General features: G+C 37.0%; 1 protein-coding gene across 3 annotated transcripts in view; it reads left to right on the top strand.

Annotated features, from left to right (window-relative positions):
* The window catches only part of CPNE8 (copine 8), a 78,051-nt gene that overhangs the window by 21,630 nt on the left and 41,230 nt on the right, over window positions 1-15,191 (top strand). For all 3 annotated transcript variants that reach the window (XM_032107029.1, XM_032107027.1, XM_032107028.1), the window contains 4 exons: window positions 3,784-3,887; window positions 6,802-6,841; window positions 7,610-7,686; window positions 14,730-14,793. In XM_032107029.1, coding sequence (XP_031962920.1) covers window positions 3,844-3,887; window positions 6,802-6,841; window positions 7,610-7,686; window positions 14,730-14,793 — 225 coding nt within the window. In that variant the 5' untranslated portion in view covers window positions 3,784-3,843. The remainder of the gene's footprint in view (window positions 1-3,783; window positions 3,888-6,801; window positions 6,842-7,609; window positions 7,687-14,729; window positions 14,794-15,191) is intronic.

The following is a 15,191-nucleotide window of genomic DNA, read 5'->3' as shown; positions in this document are numbered from 1 at the left end:
AGTTTAGGAACTACAGGCATTAAAACAGACTTTCGACATTGCAGTTGCTAGAAAATCTGAGTTTTTTACTTTAAATCATAATTATCTCCATCTTGTCTATCAGGAGGTTCAGATATAAATATTTGCAACTCAGTTTTATGTTTACAGTTAGTGAAAAAAAGTAACATCTGGAGGGCAGTTCACCATACCTAATTTAGATGTCTGCATTAGATCAGATGAGTCATTCTATAGAAATGCCTCCAAGAGACGATCAAAAGTCTAAACTTCTGACTATGTCAGATGTAAAGTTCTGTGAGTAGAATCCGTTCCTAGTATCTGTTAAAACAGTCAAAATTAAGAGGTTGGCATTGTGGAGGGGCTTAGTCAGAACTGTGCTTTATATGTGTGGCATATTGTATTTATACCAGCAGTAAAAAAATTAAGGTGGTAGGTAGAAGATTAGTCCTTTTAAATAGTTACTTTGATTCTGTTACTTTCCCGAATAGTGTTTCTGAAGGTTTTTGCTTCTTGGCCGTGTTAAGATTTTAGCTTTACACAGTTGTTAGTGGGGAAAGTAGGCCATGTGGAGAAATAATTAATCAGTAGCTATGTTATTAGTCATAAGTGACTGGATTATGGAAATAACCTCTTCTGCTTAAAAAGGCTATAGGTCATTGGGAAAACAGATTTTAAAAGGTGATTAATTTAGCTGAAAAGTATAGACTAGTGATTTTTAGAGAGCAGCATTTTGATGTCATAAGTAAGGTAAATTCTATTCGTAATTTGTCAGTTAAGTAATTAGTTATAGTAGTTAAATCATAGAATCATAGAACCATTTTCAGAGTCTGAAAGTAGTACATGCCTCAAACATTGGTATAAAGTTTTGCTCATTATAAAGAAGCTACAGCCGAAGAAGCTTCAGGCCTGAAGAGTGGGACTTTGGACTGAAAGTCAAACCGTTGAGTAGATAAAGGGAAACGCATTGTTCAGTCATCTCAGGCTGAGGGAAAGGTTTGCATCTACAAAAGGCCAAAGCCACCAGCTGCAGCTATCCCCAGTTGAGTTTGGGGTCGGGGGAGAGCACAGCTCACAGAAGCCAGGTTTACACAGACTCCCCCCAACTGAGGGGGGAGGAGGAGGTTTCGGGTGCATGGTGCAACCTCCGGTGAGGGGCAATAAACACCCATCCTCCATTACACAAACTGGCCCAGCTGTGGAACCCCCAACCCCACAGGGTACATCCACGAGACTTCCACGTGACAGGCTTGGCCCCACAGGGCTGCACAGAGTCTGCTGTGAGAGACTGACCCCACCCCAGGGGGACATGGCTGGACATGCCCACCTAGCCTGAGCATGTACACCCATGGGACTCTGTGCCTTCTGGGGGGACCTTCACCACCGGGGAGACCAGCTGGAGAGGATCAACGAGCATCGTTGGGATCCGCGGAGTGGTGATATTTTCCTTATTCTGTCCCCCCCACCCCCTTCCTCCCTTCCTCCCTTCCTCCCTTCCTCCCTTCCTCCCTTCCTCCCTTCCTCCCTTCCTCCCTTCCTCCCTTCCTCCCTTCCTCCCTTCCTCCCTTCCTCCCTTCCTCCCTTCCTCCCTTCCTCCCTTCCTCCCTTCCTCCCTTCCTCCCTTCCTCATATTTACCATCAAATAAAACCCTTACTATTGTTACTGGCATATGGTCTCGTTTGCGCCTTAATTCGGGCAGAGGAATTTCCAAAGAACCTTAATAAAACTGGGTCATAACACCATTTAAGTTGGAAAAGGCCTTTAAGATCATTGAGTCCAAACATATTGAAACACAGAATTTTAAAAGAAACATAAAGATTTAGTTAGAAGGTTAGCTGTGCTGAATTTAGTTAAAATAGAAGTGAGCTTAATCAATTAAAAGTTAATAGTTAAGAAGAGCTGGACCTCAAATGAGTTTTCAAGATGTGAGTAACTGATTACTAAATAACTGATTACCTATCACTTTTATGTTTGTTTAGCTGTGCTTGGAATGAGAAACAGAAACATTGATAAATAGATTTAGGGAATGTAAACAATTGTCAATTTCCTCCCTATCTGAGAACCTATTTAAAGTCACTCAAAGAGGAACTGGAAGGTCACCAAAAGTAATTTGTATTGTTAAAACCCAGGAAGGCAGAAAGGTCAAATTGAGGAAGACTACTACTTCATCTTATGAGACCACTCCCCTAATAAAAAGACCACCGACTCAATTCAGAGAACATACTAGGCATGCTTAATGACATTTAAGCTAATTTCCATACGAAGCGGAGAATGGGAGGTGTTAATGTTATACATATGCATTTGTTTTTCGGTTATTCATAACTTTTGTAGATAAGTAAACTCTGTGTCAGCTTGTACCTTTGTGCTGCATATCAGGGAATTATCTGGCGCAGCTGCCCGGCGCTGGAGTAGACATACACTTTATAACTCTAAACTGTTAGAGAGTCTTTGTCCGTCTCATTTGGGTATCAATATTAGATCCCTACCCATATTTTTGTAAATCAGTATGTGAAGGAATCACTTGCGTAGCCCATGTAAAAAAAGTAAACAGACAAAAAACCTGAAGCCTCAACTAAAACCCAAACCAGTAATTTAAAATATTGAAAGAAAAGTTAGTAGTGCCACTGAATTCAGTCTCTTGAGTTTTATAACAATCTAAGTATAATTGATGAGAGATAAAGGTGACAGTGTAATGGGTATTCAGTTAGGCCTTTTCTGGTCTCAGTGTGACTTGATCATCAGCACATTGCATATTTATCTTTGGTTACTGATACACTCTGTAATACGTTGTAAATCAAGTCTGGCAGATTTCCCAAGGGTAACGTGGTTGTAGTGTAAAATGAAATACTGTTTATTGAAAAAAATGCAGAATTGAAGATATGAGAAGTACTTACAAATTTATGATGTTTTATTATTTTAAAAAATTAAAACTGATGCTTAGCTGCCATTTTATAACTTCTTTTTCTTTTGAAGTAACTTCTCCTTTGGATTCATACATAGTTCTATTTCTAACTGAACTATAAAATTTAAACCCATGATATATGAAATATGACAATCATGGCATAATTTAAGAGAAAGGAACCTATGTGTTCTCCAGCCTCCTGTTCATCTGCTGTGTCTGGGTCACCCTTCTGATCCATGAAAAGCCATCTCCAAAGTTGGACCAGGTTGCTCTGGGCCTCCCCCAGCTAAGGTTTGAATTTTTTTTAAATCAAAATATTTTCAGCTTGACAAGACCTGAGGCACTTCCTATAAACACCAGGAAACAAAAGGCATTTTGCCAAAAGCTCAGAGAGAGGAGCAATGAAGAGAGAGCTGAACTGAGGTGAAACAGGAGATGGATAGTGCAAAAATTATACATTTGCAGTGGTAGGACTGCGTTCCCTAATATTTAAAGCTATCTGAAATAATATATGCAAGCTTTTGCTTGCTGTTGTGTCTGGTTGGAGATTTTTTGGTGGGCTTTTTTTCTGGAAACAGTGGATTTTTGTTATTGATTCAAGTTTTTGTGGATTTTTATTGGCTTTGGGAGCTGATGTTGATACAGTTTAGGTCATACAATACAAGGTGTGTACCGCTCTATATTGAAATATGAGGTCTTCTGCCACTCTGTCTTCATCCACAGATAACTGATCTATTCATGTGAATGTCGTAATTTTCTTTCATGGCATCTGTTTAAGAGAAGTTTTTACAGGCTCTCATATACCTCACACATTCCTGGTATTGGCAGTTTATTTAATTCTACTTCCTTATAGCATGTAGCTTAAACTTGCACTTTTCTTTTACAGTTTGGAAGAACAGAAGTAATTGATAATACTTTAAATCCAGATTTTGTAAGAAAATTTATAATGGACTACTTCTTTGAAGAAAGAGAGAATCTGCGATTTGATTTGTAAGTTAACAATCTGACTCTAACATTGCAGCCTCTGTAAGCATGTAAAGTTTTGTCCAACATAAAATTAACTTGAAGAGAGGTGGTATCTATTGACATGGGATAAATTAATGTAATAAACATGACTGACTTAGGATTGCTTCCTCAGTAATAAATGTGTAACATTGTAATGACGGAGTTTTAAGAAATTGGCAGGTTAACTAGTCAAAGTACAGTTATACTTAAAATTATTACTTTCAGAAAATAGTTAAAGAGCAAAAGATGTCAAAACATTAAAATATTCTTCCAGCATAGCCAGCAAAACAGGTATGAATATACTGTCCAGAAATAAAATACTGTACAAGTAGTACAGAACCAAAAATTTCTTTACTTTGCATCTAAATATACTAAATTTTAAGATTTTGAAACAGCAGCAGTTGTTCTAGAAGTAGATGGCTTTTGACGTTATTCCTGATGTGCTCATTTCGTTCCACTGGTGGAATTGTTTTGACTTTCACTTTATTCTTTGGAAAATAGAGTTGAGAGTCCAGTCACCAGGTCATGTCACTGTTGCATGTCCTCTCTTGCATTTCAGTCCATTCTGGTTGTTTCAGTCTTTGTGATAATCAAGCTTGTCTTGTTTTTTTAATTTTCATCCTCTTTTTTATTAGCAGTTCTTTCTTAACCTTGCCCTAAGAGAGAGTATGAATAACCCTCATAGATAATTAATTTTTGCTGCAGTTTTGCATCATACTATGCATAGTGGCCACAAACTTTCTTTACATATCCTTTTTTAGCTGAAGAACTCTTTTCCCATTTCTTTTTATTTCCTTTGCAAGATGTACTAGACCACCTGTTTCAAGGAATGAAAGGAAATACTTAATGCCAGGAAGATTACAGGGTGCTTTGAGGTGGCTAGGTACAAATTCTTCCACTTTCACAATGGAAGCCTGATGCAGACTTTATTTGTAATTTTAAAAGTTGGGTTTAATGCCATTCAATCTGTGGAGTTATAACTATTGTGGGTTATTTTAAATAAGTTTTAAGTCAGAGCTAATCAGTTCGTGAAATAAAGGATCCTTCTCCAAACATTGCTGAAATAACCACACAGTGGGGGGCTGTGTGGAAATCTGGATTTGTTTGCCTCTTGCTTCTCAGAGAATGCATGTATCTTTTGGGGAGGGGGCAGTGCAATAAAAGAGAAAAGTGAAGGAAATGAACTGGAAAAGAGGAAAGCCAAGCTCAGTCTAGGGAAAGAAAGGGGAGTCTGTAAAGACCTTCTGGATAAGTGCTATCTGGAAAGGACTTGGGTCTGGAAGGGAAAACACAGCCTCCTGTTTAATTCTTATGTAGTCAGGGAAATGGACTCCTGTTTGTCTGTTTATGACAAAATAAATACCATAAATTCTCTGTGTAAATACCATACATTCTCTGTGCTTATCAGAAAGACCCCGACTGCTTTCTGCTGCTCTTCTGGGTCACCTGGACACAAGTCTGTTCTGAGCTCAAAGCTGAACAGCTGTTGCTGTCTTTGCCTGCAAGTGACCATATAGCCATATTGTGTGAATTTACCATAGAGCCCTATAACAATGATCGATGAGAAATTAAATATCTTAGAACTCTGAGTTAGGAATGTAAATCTCGTATGGCTGCTCATGGATTAAACCCAATTCTGAAGCTTTAGAAAGTTTCCTATATTAAATTCTGTGACAAAATTGTGTACTACTGTTGGCCAAAGTGTTATTTTTCAAAGGAATTCCTTATATGATTCATATCTTTCGCAGGAAAAGAAAAATAAAGTGGCAAGTATATGTCTGATATTTGGTGCTCCATAAATGAGCATGACCTCCTTCCTAAAATGTACAGCTACCAATGTCACAGGCCCCTTTCTGTTCATAACTGGTACTTTGTTAGTGATTTTGCCAGTGAAGTAGTTCTTTGTTTTACTTCTGTAACTATCCTTCAGGTCAAATTATCAGTTGTGTTTTTCTGTTCAATTTCACCAAACAGTTTGCTTTTAATTGGAGGTTTTAACTAGTATTAATGATATAAAGAAAAAAAATTCCTATAAATAAATATGTTTCTAAAGTTTTGAATGTGCTGTACCATATCCAGCGATGTTATAATATTCCTGTCATCCTGACTTGTGGTCTGGTCCATGATGCATCCCAGCAACCAGTTGTGGCAGCACAACCAAAGGGATAGCACTCCATGCAGTGGGAACAGGAACATGCAGGGGAGCAAGGGATGGGCAATAACAGATAAAAACATTTTCAGTTTATCGGTATTGAATTGGAATGGATTATTGATAAAAATATTACTTGGATTATCTGGTAAAGATGGAAGACTATTAAAGTATAGAGATTAATAATCCCATATGAATTTCTTACATTATTTTTTTCAATCTCTCTTAAATTCGGAGAGTAATATTTTTAACTCTTGATTGTAGAAGGGAAACTATGACATTTTCTAACTGGAGCAAGACTAAGATTATGATAAACTCAAAAGAACAAGTCAATCTCTTGCTAAAAGCAGTTTAGTTTATTGTCAGTTATTTCTATTTGCTTATTCAAATGACTGAAAAATTGCATAAGAAAATAATTTACAAGTTAGTTTGTTTTCTAGGGTTAATTTTTAATTTTCAGTCTGCTATTTGGCATCTTTCATTGTTCAAACAGGAATATCAGAAGAATTTCTCTTTAAAGCATCCACTTTGTTGGAAATGATTTAATTTCAAATAGCTAGTGAACCATAGTCCTCTAATATGTGATGACTCAGTTTGTCTTCCTTACTGGGGAACTTCCATTCACAAATCTATTTGTGTGAATTTCGCACATGGAAATAAGTGAAAGAATTCTTAATTTTTGTTTCTTTACATAATTGTCCTCAGATATGTCATCTGGCAACTCTGATATAATTTTTTTTTTCCCCGAAGCTATGATGTTGACTCAAAGAGCCCTAACCTGTCAAAACATGTAAGTTCTTCCTCACTATTAAACTTCCTTGTGCTAAAATGCTTACGTTTCTTAAGTATGTTTATTTTCTTTGGACAGTAATATCAGATACATAGAGACAAATATGGTGGTTGTGCTACGAGTAAAAACACATACAATGCTAATGAGTATAATTTTAATGCGATATTTCTCTTGCAAAGAGTATATTTAAACACACATGTATACCTTTTCAGATATGTGATATGCTGCATTTTGTTGATACTTTTTTGGGTCCTAAAAATTGAAGCATGTTTTGATTGTGTCACAGTGTTAAAAGAAACCTTTTATGCTCATGTTGTCTTGAAGTGGGAGGGATGAAATAGTAACTTTAAAATTTAGAGATGCAAGAGTAGAATTCAGAGGCTCCTCAGTGACTATTTTTTATAAATAAATGCAGGCAGGCTTTGGTAAGAGAACCTTTGAGAACCTGGAGCAAAGGAAACAAGGATAGTAGAAGGAATACTGTGTGTGCTTTGCAGTGAAAAGATAAGACATTTTAGCCATTGATCTCCAGTTACTTCCTCCCTGTAGAGATTGTGTAGTGCCTTAGAATTACATCTGTAAATGTAACCCACTGTTACGTCAACTAGGTAGTAGTGAGTCTGTTTATGATTCATTGTTGCATAGTTATTACTAAGATGTGGTGTTCAGCAGAATTTGTTCTTCTGTAGGGAACAGCTCAGATAAATAGGAAACCAAATTTCATTGCTTGAAATATGAATTCTGAGTTTTTATGTTGTTGCTTTTCAGGATTTTTTGGGACAGATGTTTTGTACACTGGGAGAAATAGTGGGATCACAGGGGAGCAGACTGGAAAAACCAATTGTGTAAGTATTCTGGAATGTTGGATGAATGCATACTACTGCATGAGGCAAGAGTTGTGCTTTTTTGCTTTGAGATATGTTGATATACAGAATTCACAGATACAGCTTTTAAGAGAGCATAAATAATTACATGCAATAGAAGTCTTTCTTTATATAGGCTATGATAATTTAGGTTCCATTTTTGGACAATTATCAAAGGAATTGACTAATCCAAAATTTTTTTCAACCCCATTACATTAGAAGTAGCTTGAGTGTACTCATCCAAAAAAAGGTTTTGTTTTAGTTTGCAAATTAGCATATCATAAAACTTTTATTGCCTTTTGTTCAAGCATTCGAGTTCCTGCAAAAAAACCTGCATGAAGAAACAGTGAGGAATCAGCTGACCAAATTATCAAATTTCTAATACAATCATACAAAATTATTAACATCAGCAAATATTGTGGTTATTAGACAATAGTATTTTATGATTCTCCCCTTAATCCTATTCTGGATATTAAACTTTTATAACATGTCCAGGAAATAGCCTTGAGGACCAGTACAGTAAGTGGCATAATAGAAAAGTTGTGTTAGGTTATGTGATTAAAAAGGTTGTCTGCAAACGAGCGAGAAGAGTGTCCCAGTGGTAGGTGGGGGAGCCCAAATACCTTGTCCTGCCTGCTTTCAGACCCGTCCCGGGTGAGTCATCAGCTCACGGAGTCCCATCTCCACACCCTCAAAGGATCACAGAGGTACAAGGCAGGCATGGGAACTCCAGTAACATAATTAGGGAAACAGTCCCTGCCTAGCTCCAGGGCTGGCCCAGGAGAACCAGAGCCCCAGCACCGTGGGATGGCAACATGCAGTCACTGCTTGTTCTGGGCATGGTTTTAGTTCTTGAGGCTGAGCAGGTTGGCTGCACAGTTTGACTTCTACTCGAGCACAGAAATACTGTCTTGTCAGTTGGGACAGGAGGTTGGCCCTATTTTGTTCACTTGTACTAAAACAAAAGTTCACTGACTTTTCACTATCTAGGCCTAGCTCATACTAGGTGCTTCAGTGAATTGTGCTGTCACACATGGACTGGTTTGACTGGTTCTCAGTTAATTCTACTGGAAGCCTGTGGTCGCTTGGTCAGAGAAAGTGCTGACTTTGAAGACACCTATATTTAGTAAGATGAATCTTACCTGACTTTTTGAAGGTCTTCAGATTTGCTTTTGTCCTCAATTAGTAAACTATTCAGCGCAGTACCCATTTTTTTCCTGAGAAAATTCCTGACATTTATTTTGAACGTACAGATAAAAAATTGTCCATTCAGCAGTTGTTAAATGAAGTCTGAAGTGAGTAACAGATGAAGTTTAAAGTTTGAAATTATCTATTAGAAAAGAAAAAAATATCAGTGAAAATTCTATGCAAGAAAGGTCTTATTTCACAGTTGTGGTGGCCTGTGTAATACATTTTCTCTTTGGTAAACAAGCATTTCTCAGGTCTGGCTTCTGATACTCTCTTGTATGGTAGTTACTAGGTGGACCCAACATATGGGTAGATGCATGTTAATGAGAGAGTGTTTGACTTTTTATCAGTTCTTCTTATTGTCCCTGTTTTATTTTCTCAGTGGTGCTTTTGACAGTGCTGTGGCTTGACAACTATGCCTGATTGATTGTTCATTCTGGACTCTCTGAAGTCTGGATATCTGGGTGTCTAGGAGACATTTCTGTTGTTCATGAAACAATTGCATTGCATTTCAGGATTGTTTGCTTGTAGGTGTGTGTTTAATGTCTCTTAATATTCAAACAACGAAAATTCAGTTGACAACATTACATGTCTTCCCTTCTTAGGGATATTTACCACTTTGAATTTACTGCTGATGTTCTCTTTGTGATGTCAAGTCTGTGTTCTTATATCATGAATGGTCTTTATGATTTATGAGTCAAGAGAGCTTTATCTTTTCACCATATTTCTGAAGTTCATTAACATTTTCCCTTTTTGGTTCTCTGCCAATGGATGTACAAAGAAGAGAATGCTTGGTGCTGTTTTAGCCCAAGCAGCTACCATACAGAAGTAGCACTTTTTGTGCTTAAGTAGTTTGAGAAGCTTGAATTCCATTCTCCGGCATTCAAGTTTGTGACATTCTTTCAAAATGAAAATTAGAAAGACTTGAAGCTTATTCTTCGGATCTATCTACTCTAGGCATTTACAAAAGTCTTAAATAATTCAGTACTCCATGGCTGCCATGAGCTGTCCAATTCCAAGTCAGACTGTGTGTCATCAGGGAAACTTTCCTTAGGAAGTCTACAGTGAAAGGGTAGTCTTGTCCTTCATCAGAATTAAAGTAAAACATCTCAAGCCTAGAGAGTTACCATTGCAGTGGTTAGGCAGGCAGGCTGAAACACACCTTGCACTCATCTTCATGGCAAGTACAGAAGTGAAGGTACACAATGTGCATTTTTCTTTGCCTACATGGCATGCATGCCTTGCAGTTTCATTAGTATTATAAGCACCAGTGGATTACACCTCTGAGGCATGAACCTGACAGTATTTCTTCTTGGCAGCAGTGGTATTGTCCCCTGAACCTCTCTCTCTGTTTCTGATACTATTAAGGACTTGGAGTTTTATGCAGTGGGTCACAGGAGAGTCTTGCTCCCAGTGTTATTATCCCTGTGACTCTGAACATTTTTTGATCAAGAACATACTTTAGTGTTGCACTTTATTTTACAGACTGGCCAGCTACAGAGGTGAATATTTCTTTTTGAATAATTTCTACTGGAAAATACTTCTAGTAATTCAAAGAAGGTGAAATTGATAATCTAACATTTTAACAGTAATGTTTGTTCTTTTTGCCAATTTGGTTACTAGATTCATTAAATACCTTCTCACGACAAGCTCCGTGTGTAAGATTTACTCTGACTGGCCTCGCATGCTCCAGCTGTATTGGCATGAAAGGATAATGTGCAGATACATCTACTTCCAGAAATTACATGGTTTTGTTTTTCTCTCAAGAGAAAAAATACCTGCTAATATATACCTGCTAATGAGGCTGTACTGGAGCCAGCTGGCCTATTAGGTGAAGTTCTTTCTCCTGTCCTCTTGCTGTGAACATAATTGATAGAAAAACACCTGAACTGACTTTCTATGTATATTTCTCCTATCCTTTTATCTGTGGGTGTGATCATCAGAGGGCTAGGCTCTGCAAATTCAGGGATAAGACTAAATTTTTGATTGACCTGAAAAATGTTCCATTCGCTGCCTCATTGCAGTTCTAGCTTGCAGAATTGGAGGCTCTTTTTAACCTCTCAGGTTTGAATTTTCACATAAATTGTCATCTTTTTCACAGACTCTGTAAAGGTCCATCCTGGTTAAAGCCCAAGTACTCTTCAGAGTGTCCTTTCAAACTTCTCTTGGTGCTGCAGATGTGGTGTCTCAATTGTGGAATTATTTGTTCTGAGACAGTAATTACTTCTCAAGACTCTTGTCTAGACATGCAGGTATTGATGAAAACCTTTCGTGTGATAATGGTTGTCCGTTCTGTTCCTCTAACAATGAAATTACTTGCTCCTTCAAATACTGTCCAAAAAGAGGTGATCACTGCAGAGAACCTACAGGTTCTGGACTCTCAAACCAGTAGGACCCCCTGAAATGTAGACTTTCACATTTTACTTGCCTTTATTCAGTTTGCACTCTATTCACACTTAGACTGGCACATTTTCTATATCTGAGTTTCAGATAACTAGCACTGAATAGTGGAGTTGACTGCAATTATGCAATACAGATTACAGATAAAATATATATATATATTTATATCTAATACTCATTATTACCTCACAAACCCTGATATGTAACTCTTTCCAGAGAAACCCTGTGAAACTGGTAGCCTGAACATAAATTTTCTATTGTCATTTCAGTGTGATAGAACCCATTCCAGGGTAGCTCAATACCAGCTATCCTTTAGAGCTAAGGAAGATGGGCAATGGGTACTGCATTCTGGATTTAAACAGGTGGAACTCTTATGTGCCTGTCTTCAACACAGTATTAGTCATATTTCTCTGGCAATTGGAAAGACTGGTCTGTAATGATGAATCTCTAAGTAATTGTTTTTTTTCATACAAGGATAAGAACAGCTTGAAATTATTTTAGTGTTTTTACAGGGCATTATTGTTAGTTAAAGTTCATTCCATTGCCCTGATCTGTGACCACTGAGGTTTTTGTCAGGGTGCTGACTTTACATTTAAGGATTTTTTTTCTTAATGAATGGTTTGTAAGGGAATTCGTAAGAGAACAAACTCTTTAGTGTCTACAAATGGTCCAATACTATTTTCAGGCATGTAGACTTAAATATACCAAGTTTGTAATTAATAGCATCAAAAACTGTATAAGTCATTTGGTAGAGTTTTTAATTCCTGAATAATGAGAACTTTTTGTTCTGTAGAGATACTCTGTGCTAATCTTGATGAAGTATTTCACCTCTTCACCAACCATCATGTTAAGATTGTCCTTCTTTTACAAGGCCCATGGTATCGAGAACTTTGGTGGTAGGTTAAGCCAAAGCCTACTCCAGGTGTTTTCAGATATGACTATACTTGTGTGTACTTTTCACACCTACTCAAAAATTTAGAATTTTTTTTTCTGGCATATCCACCCAAATATCTTCAGGGGATTGCCTTTCCAGTTTTCAGAGTGATAATTCCAGACACCTCTGTGTTATAGGGTTGGGCATCCCTCATCCTTTATGTTCATTGGATGAAATGAAGCATGTCTTTGCATAAACATCTTCATATGCAATTCTCAGTTGGAGATGGACATTTGACTGCCATGTGTTACAACTGCAGGCAAAGGGGCACAGGGTTCTCCATCAGGTGGCAACTGTTTGGTGATCACTGTCAGAAGTGGGGTTTGCCTATCAACAGTTTATTTCTGTTCCCTAGCTCTTCAGGAGGTGATCAGAGTTACATTTTTCACCATCAAGCATCTGACACAGTAATCTTCTGGAAGTGGGATAAATCTATTTGACTTTTCACACTAAAGATGATGTTTGGTATTTTTTCTTCAAAGTGCTGTCACTGCTCATCCAAGGTCTCTTATTTGGCCCTAATGGCACAGTCGACTGGGCTGAAATACTTCAGTTGGAAGAATTTTAGTTCACGTGGTGGTAATGTGATACTGGTGCTTTCTATTTGAGTTGGCATAACCTATGGAACTGTGGTGGAGAGAACTTCTGATTTTTTTAGTTGCACTTCTGAGATTTCAATTTCTTCTTTTCTTGTCAAAGCCAGGATTGTGGTCATCTGTTCCTGAAAACATTTTGCCATATAAGGTCAATATCACCCTGATAAATAAGTAGTTTATTTCTTTTTCTGTTTCTTCAAAATTTCAGAATTTTTTAAAGTCTCAAGAAGTACTGTTCAAAAGAAAAAGTGGAGCTTTTTCTTTTTTAGAAAATCTGAGATCTCAATTTCAATATCCTGTTGCTACAGAAGCTAAAATGGGTAATTTTCAGTGTTGAGCTGTTGAAGGGTCACATATTTAAAACCATATGATTTGATAGAACTGTGAATTGTCCTGTGTAACATTTGGAACGATCAGATTATTGTTTCCTGTTATTTGAAGAAAACTACCCTGTTTTGTCTAAAAGTATTGTATGTTATGAATCATGTGTTAAGTGGAAGAAGACCATAAGCTTAGTATGTATTTAAATTTTCATTTAAAATTTCCCAACAAAAACTTGAATAGTTTCCTTTTCTGCTCATTTTTTTGTGAAACTCAGACTTGCCATGTAGTCCTGAGGAGATCCTGGAGAGCAGTCATGTACCTCTCTGATTACTGGCAAATGACTGCAGGGGTATAGGGGGAGCATTCCCAGATCTATTCCTCATAGACTGAGCATCAACATTTGAACAAGAGTTTCAGTGAGCCTGCATAAATTTGTATCAATATTTGCTCCTGTCTTCATAATTTCTAAGCTTTTTCTGTTATTTTCCCTCCAGTTCTTTTTTATACCACAATCTTGCTAAATTTGTTTCAAGTTGTAGAGCATTGTAGAATTCAAAAGGATGAAAGAAACTAATAAACAAAGAACAACAGTAAATATTTACATGAATGTTTTGTCATAACAGAAGTTTGGGAGTGCCCTCTAGTTCTCTTAGAAAAACCTAAAAAATACAATAAATTTGAAAATACTCTTACCATAATGTGATCTTGGAAAGTAATTTTATTCAAATAATAAATTATTTTCAAGAAAGATTTAAAGAAATAAAAAACTAGAAATAAAATGATCATAAGGAAGAGCATTAGTTTTGAAGAAAAGCTGTAAGTAACTGCCAAGGTGTGTGCTAATGGACACACAAGTAGGCACTAGGATATTACAGAACTTCTCATTTATAGTATAGCATTATGCAAAAAGTTGCATCAGTATTGTACTTCCCTCTGCCTTCTGTGTTGAGTGTGTCCCGCTTCAAAAGGCTGCTGGCACTGAATACTATCAGATTATGTGTGGGTTTTCTGTTCCTCTGCTGCTTTTTATGCTGAGGAACTGTTTTGGGCTTTCTGGTGTTGCAGCATATGTTTTTAATTGCTGTCTGGGTGAATTATAATTTATTTTGCAACTCCTGTATTAGATATGGTGGTGAGATTATTATATGTCTTCATAGATATTTCAGAATAAATGTAAAATAACACTGGTGTATACTTTAAACTATATTTTAGTTATATGTTTAAGTAAAATTTGCAAAAGGATGTTTTTCACAAATCAGTTGTAGAGTCATCTCTAAAGGAAACATCAATGGGAGAGTGGACAGTAGAATTCTGGTGTTATTTCAACCTATTTAAACTTTTAATGCTGTTTCCTTTAAAATCAAAACTGGGTTGTTTCTTGCTAGTTTGAATAAATATGCTACTCATTTACCAATTCACTTAGGATAAACCAATTTTTTACACAGCGCAAGTGGCAGAAAAGGGAAGCTGTATTGCCTACCATCAGCTTTGTGACTTGAAAACTTACCTTGGGCTCTGTGTCAGTTGTAACTTTCATACATGATATTAAGGATCTAAGGTGATGTGGTTGTGTTTTCTCACAGAGGAATTCCTGGGAAGAAATGTGGAACTGTCATAGTAACAGCAGAGGAACTAGGGTGTTGCCGAGTAAGTGTGCTCATTGCTTTTCAAAAATAAAATGAAAATTATTTTGTGATTTACACTGCACTAGATTGTTAGCAGTATCATTTATAAATTTACATTTTGTGATTTGTGTAAGAAGCTAGAATACTTCTTTCCTATAAATTGCTCTTAGTTTTAGAGAGAAGCAGCAGAAAGAAGCAGAGGCCAATGCTCAATCTCTCTTGCATTCTCTCTGATGTTCCTTCATGTGCTCACTCTCTCACAGTCTCTTGCAATATCTCACCAGCTGTCACATACTTGATCTTCTGGATTTTTGTTCTTTATCCAGACTTTTGCGGCTCATATTCAGAATGGCAAAGAATTTTGGAATCACTGAATTGCTGAGGTTGGAAAAGACGTTGGAAGATTGTCTAGTCCAATCC

Source organism: Corvus moneduloides, chromosome 4 (genome assembly GCF_009650955.1).
Source record: "Corvus moneduloides isolate bCorMon1 chromosome 4, bCorMon1.pri, whole genome shotgun sequence".
Classification (NCBI taxonomy): Eukaryota; Metazoa; Chordata; class Aves; order Passeriformes; family Corvidae; genus Corvus; species Corvus moneduloides.
The sequence above is the reverse complement of the archived record's forward strand: the minus strand, read 5'-3'. Positions and strand labels throughout refer to the sequence as shown.